This window comes from Morus notabilis, unplaced genomic scaffold (assembly GCF_000414095.1).
Source record: "Morus notabilis unplaced genomic scaffold, ASM41409v2 Scaffold302, whole genome shotgun sequence".
Taxonomy (NCBI): Eukaryota; Viridiplantae; Streptophyta; class Magnoliopsida; order Rosales; family Moraceae; genus Morus; species Morus notabilis.
In genome coordinates, this window is record NW_010364886.1 from 434,682 (window position 1) to 440,681 (window position 6,000).

The 6,000-nt window shown below is 33.0% G+C and overlaps 1 protein-coding gene across 2 annotated transcripts; it reads right to left on the minus strand.

Moving 5' to 3' along the window:
- Positions 1 to 343: 343 nt before the first annotated feature.
- On the minus strand, positions 344 to 2,378 carry LOC21402025 (transcription factor TCP5). Of its 2 annotated transcripts, none has more exons than XM_010107075.2 (3): positions 2,245 to 2,378; positions 1,930 to 2,035; positions 344 to 1,771 (listed from the first exon to the last, which is right to left on the minus strand). In XM_010107075.2, exon 3 carries the CDS (start codon positions 1,635 to 1,637, stop codon positions 555 to 557), a length of 1,083 nt encoding a protein of 360 aa, XP_010105377.1. In that variant the 5' UTR covers positions 1,638 to 1,771; positions 1,930 to 2,035; positions 2,245 to 2,378; the 3' UTR covers positions 344 to 554. The 2 variants fall into 2 exon arrangements, with proteins under 2 accessions (XP_010105377.1, XP_024027284.1); XM_024171516.1 differs by lacking the exon at positions 2,245 to 2,378 and adding an exon at positions 2,157 to 2,181.
- Positions 2,379 to 6,000: the final 3,622 nt, after the last annotated feature.

The window sequence follows — 6,000 nt, forward strand, 5'->3', positions numbered from 1 at the left end:
TATTTGGATTAATGTAAGCTTCGAAAAGCGTCTAATAATGGTAAAATCTTTCTGTCTCGGTTGACATTTTGACCATTCAAACCCATTTTCATCATTTTGCTTCCATCCCTTTCTCAATAAATCCCCAAAGTGGTACAGAAAAAGCGCTAAATCATAACTTTAATAAGCAAACTATCGGTGCAACGCATAAACAAAAAAGCAGTACTTCTTCTCAAGCATATATATATATATATATATATATATATATATATGACAAACATATATGTAGATATATAATACATTATCATGATGTGTTTACAATAAACTTCAATTTTCACAACTCATCGTTTATCAATATGCTGAAGATCATCACAGTTCAACTAAAATATATTGCGGAAAAATGTAATCAATAATAACTAATGTATCATATTCATGCCTTACTTGCAGTAGTAGTAGAACTGAAGTATATTCAACCCGCAGCAGCAACAGGGAAAACATTTCAGTAATTTTTCTCTGAGACGATCCATATTTACGGCGAAATTGAAGATACAGCTATCTAATTTGAGACCATTAATTTAACCAGAAGTAGTACTACGATCCTTCTCCTGTCGGTTTTCGTAGGCACTACTTTGCGCGAGAAGCCTCGGATGGAGAATGGCAGGAAAGGATTTGATCAAAGGCGGATTATTATTATTATTATTATTATTGACACTAGTAGTATGAAGAGAAGCCATGAGAGAATTATTAAGGATATGAAACTGTTGTGATGAAGAAGAAGAAGAAGAAGCACTAGTACTACTAATTGTACTTGAATTAGCACTCATGAATTGGATATGGTTATTGATCATTTGTGGCCTAATTGTGTCATGAGGATTCTCATGATATTGAGTAGTACTACTCATGTATGAAGGATATGGAGTACTAGTAAAAAACGACGTCGTCGTCGTTGAATTCGATGGAGGAGGAGCACAGAAGAACAACTGGGACACGGATTGGATAGAACCCGAATTAAACGACGACGTCGTCGAAGAGTTTGTAGTACTCATGACAAGATTGTTGTGCCCGCTAATTCCATCAAAGTACTGGCCGGGCAGTGCAATTCCCTGGTCATAAAACGACGTCTGATCCGTGTAGTTTTGATAGTGGTTCATGTACGAGGAGGGCACGCCAAATAGCTTCTGAGCAAATTGATCCTGTTCGTTGGTTTTCACTTGATCATGATGAGGATCAAGCAGATGAAGATGTTGATGATGGTGATGATCGTGATTATTATGGTGATGAAGAAATTGGCCCAAGACTCCTTGAGGGATTTGGAGAGGAGGAAGTTTATCAATATCCAGTTTTGTGGCATCAATCAACCAATCTATGACCTTACTAGGTTGGCTTAGCCCTAGCCGGTCTTGAAGATCGTACAACTGTACTGCCGTGGGCACCGAAAGCCGAATTCTCCGGTCCCTCAGCCCCCTCACGGTGCACACCTTGCTGTGCCTGTCTTTACCTCCGAATGTGCGCGAGACTCGCACGATTCTCGGGTTTCGAAATCCCGCCGATGACCATTGCCTCGAGCTTGCCGATGGCGCCTTGTAGAGCTTCTTGTCTTCTGCAGGATCATCCCGTTTGGCTGCCGGGAAATCCTTTTCTTTTGGGCTTGTGATCATTGTATCTATATGGTGATGATCAGTACTAATTGTGATCTCTCGTCATGGTTGATGCTGGGTGAATAATTATTGTGGAAGAGAAGTAGCAATTCATCTTCTTTTGGGGATGCAAAACCGGATCGATATCTAATCAACTGAACAAAGGTAATAAGAGACTTAATTCAAGATTGTTTGCAAAATTATAAACACATGGATTATAGTCTAATTTATGCATAATTGATTTCTTCAAGATAGATTTAGGAAATCTTGAAGAGAAAAAAAATCATGAAACTGATGATGAGCTTATACTTACTAAATTCTTCCAGAATTAATTCTTGCGCGAATTTGCCGAATTGGGAAAGGAGCAAAACAGGAAAGTATGATCTTGTAGTGCGCAAACGAATTAAGAGCTGAATTACCTAAAAGGAACAGTTTTATGAATCAAAATTCAAGAGAGAAAAGATTGATAAACATAGTAAACTGCCTGAAAAAAAAAAAAAAAAAAAAAAAAAAAAAACTTGACTTGATCAGTACTAGTACTTTTGCAGCTCCGCAGGCAATTAGCCCTAGCGGAATCTATATAAATCCGATCGAGAAATATTTAGATCACAAAGATGAATGGACTTACATCAAACTCAAAATGATGATAATGATGGATTTAGGTTCTTGGTTTTGGTCTTGCTTCCACCAAAGCCGAAAAAAGAGAATTAGGAGCAAAAGGATAAGCTACAGTGCTATGACAGTCGCCTTTGTGATGCTAGACCTAACTAATCAGCTATGGCTGTGCAAAATTATTTTTCAGCTTTAAATTCAACTGCTTAACGGAGAATAAAGATAACCTTTAATGAGTCACAATTTTGGTAAAGAGAAACGGTGCCCGAATAATTTTTTAACCGCAGCATGTTGCAATAGAATGGAAAAAGGAAAATGTAAGGCACATTTAATGCCATGTGGCATCCTATCGCTTTCAAGGACGAGCTTGCTAGCTAGCTAGTTTGTTTTTGTTTTGTTTTTTTTTTTTAAAAACAACTCTTAATCATCAATTAAGGAGACTTCAGAGAGCGAAAAACTAGCCCTTTATTTTATTTTTGAATTTTGTTTTCTGGAGGCAACGATCAGAAACTCGGTAATAATAAGTTTTATCGTGGTCACAAAAATACAATTAATCAATAGACGCAGATAATTAAATTCCATGGGTACCATAAATTCATGTATGTGTATGTACAAATTAATATTATAGAGAGAAAAGAAAATAAGGAAAAACAAACAAAAACAAAAGAATGCGGTTACCCTTTATCAGCAACTAGAGCTACCTTTATTGTTGTATAAAAAAAAAAGAAGCATGAATTGAAGATCGCATGCCGACCTAGCCAAAAGAATTGAGAAAAATAATATAAACCCTAGTGTTTGAATTTTATTTATTTATTTATTTGTAATTTTCTTAGTTCCGATGATCTCACCAAGATTTCAGATAATTATGTAAAGTTGAGGTTAGTTCGATTGGTGTTTAATCCACGTATAAGTTGTTTTTAATGTATTGAGTTTTGAGTTTAACTTCCAGAATTAAGATGGTAAATAGAGTGAGAAAGGAGAGGATAAAATTAGGGTTTGCGGCTATATATATATATATATATATATATATATATATATTGCAAAAGGAATTGAGTTGGGGTTTAATTTGGTGCAATTAATTCAATTAGATAAGTCGTACTCATATGCCGGTTCCAAAAGTTGTGGTGTATGCGACCTGCTGAAGGTCGATAAGTTGGATATATGTATATATACATACTCACACATATATATATATATACATATATATGTTATATATATGAGACAAATGGATAGCTAGTATAGCTATACATCAAATGTAATATATATATATATATATATATATATAATATATGAGATAAATGTATAGCTATAGCTATACATCAAATGTAGAGGAGGGACCAATTCATATAGGTTCTTTAAAGCATCCACTGAATATATACAGAGAGGGACCACACACAGATAGCAGTGAGATTTGCACAGCACAACTTGGAGTAGTAGCAGCAGCAGCAGCTAATATGTAATGACTTGCGTATATGTTTGATGTATATATGTGTTATATCTATCAAATATGTATGTTGTCAAATTATGAAAAAAATATTATATATATGTATATTTGATGTTTCTTTTTGAAGAAAACAAATACTGCGTGCATATATGTGTGTGTGTGATCAAGCTATCGTAATTTATCCTTTCTCCTCGTACATAAGCAAAGTGTTTTTCTTCTTTTTTTTTTAAACAAAAAAATAATAAGTTTCTATAATCTCCCTAGCTAAGGCTAAATAATGATTTTCTTTGTTTAAATTAAGAGGGATTCGGCATATAATTTATCAGAAAATCAACTGTTAATGGTATCTGTCAAAAGAAATAGGGTTAATGATCATAGAAACCCTAATATAAATCAATGGTTTATGATTTATATATGAAGAAACTAATTTATGTTTACAGTTCTACAACTAGTTCGAGGTTATAACACTAGCGTATAATTTTTTGTTTTGTTTTGATTTTTTTTTTCAGTAAACATGTGCTGAAAACAAATGACAGTAGTACTAGAGAAACCCCAGCTTTTTCGTCCTCATAATATAAAGGAACATTGAAATTCTGGATAATGCTTTGTTACCAACAACTTTAAACTTAAAAAAAAAAAAGAGGGAGAGAGAGAGAGAGAGAGAGTTCTAATAAATCCCTAGCTTTCTTGTCTCATCTCCTGAAAATACAAACCCAACAACATTATTTTTATAAAAAAGGAGTAAATATATATATGTATATATAATTATAAGAATTAAATCCTACATGGAAATTGCGATCTGTCTGTGTCATTGTATATATGTCTGTCTATGTCTCAGAGAGAGAGAGATTTTCTTTCTTTCGGGGAGCTCAACAGTCTAGAAAATAGGAATCTGCTGCGACACAAAATAATTGAGACAGGTTCAATTAATAGACTGTAGTAGCAGCAGTTCGGCACCAGTCAAAAAAGACTTCTATAATTAATTTTAAATTGTAATTACAAACATAATTTCTTCTAAAACACTAAATCTTAACAGTTCTCTCATCTACCATCTTGAAGGACAACTTAATCATATTGGTATAAAAGTTTTGTATGTATCTAAATGTATAAGTACAAGCAAAGTTTCCATTACTTTCCTATCAAAAAAGAAAAGTTACCGTTTCTCTGTGTTAATATAAATTTGGGTTATCTACATTAAAGGTCCTTGAAGAATGAGAATATGCACTTGTATCCTCAACATTTACGTATTTTTAAATCCCGGCTATCTCGAGATTTATGGAATGTACAATTTTGACACAGTTAATAAATTGTCTATTTTTGGACAAAATATAGTGTATGGCACTGAAGGTTTTAAACAAATATCAAATGGTTAAAAAATAATTTCAGAGCAAAAAAAAAAAGTTAAAAATAAACTGATGTAAAAAAAAAAATCTAGAAACATTGAAAATCAAAATTTGAACTGGAGAACAGAGGGATACAGTTTAAACTTTAAAGTAGTTAGACCTTTAAAAATAAATATCGAAGGTCAAAATAAGATCAATACATATCCTCAAGGACCATAGCATAAATAACCCTAATTTTAAACAATATTAACCCCATATTAATTGTGTGTGCTTGATGGAACTAAACTTACCTATTACTACTATATACACCTTTCATCCACAAAAAAAAAAAAAAAAAAAAAAAAAAACCTCAAAATCACCATCCATCTTTTCATAATTGTGTTAATTATTCTAGATTACCCTGTACGAAAGGGCTCGCCACCAAGAAAGTATAAAAGAAGGTTATTGAAGTAAAATCCCCATTAGTTGATACTTTTACCAATTTTAGGCAATGAGAGATCTCAATAAAACAATATATATTTCATTAGCTTTTTGCCAAGTTTTGTAAAGCTCATAGTTTTCTGGAGGAAGTGAAAAAAAAAAAAAAAAAAGTGGTGAGTTTCACGAGGAGTTTTAATTGAAATTTTTTTTGTCAAAAAAAGAAGTGGTGAAGTACTTCCAACTGGAGATATAGAAGCGAAATTATATATTTGTAGCAGTCAGATATCAATGAGAGGGAAATTTTTGTACAGTGTTTTACCTCTGGGTGAAATTGAAAACATTAATTAGCTAGGAAAATGTATCACCACGTATGTAGGTTTTGAATTCACGTGCCAAAGAAAACAAGTACTGCAACCTCATTTACTTATCGAATTATAACGACTGTACTTTCGGTAAAACAAAAGGTCTTTTAACGACGATATAGATTTCTCATCATTAAAAGTCTTAATCTCGTGCTATATACTTTCATTTGACTACTTTATTGTCGACTTTGAGTCCAAAAATC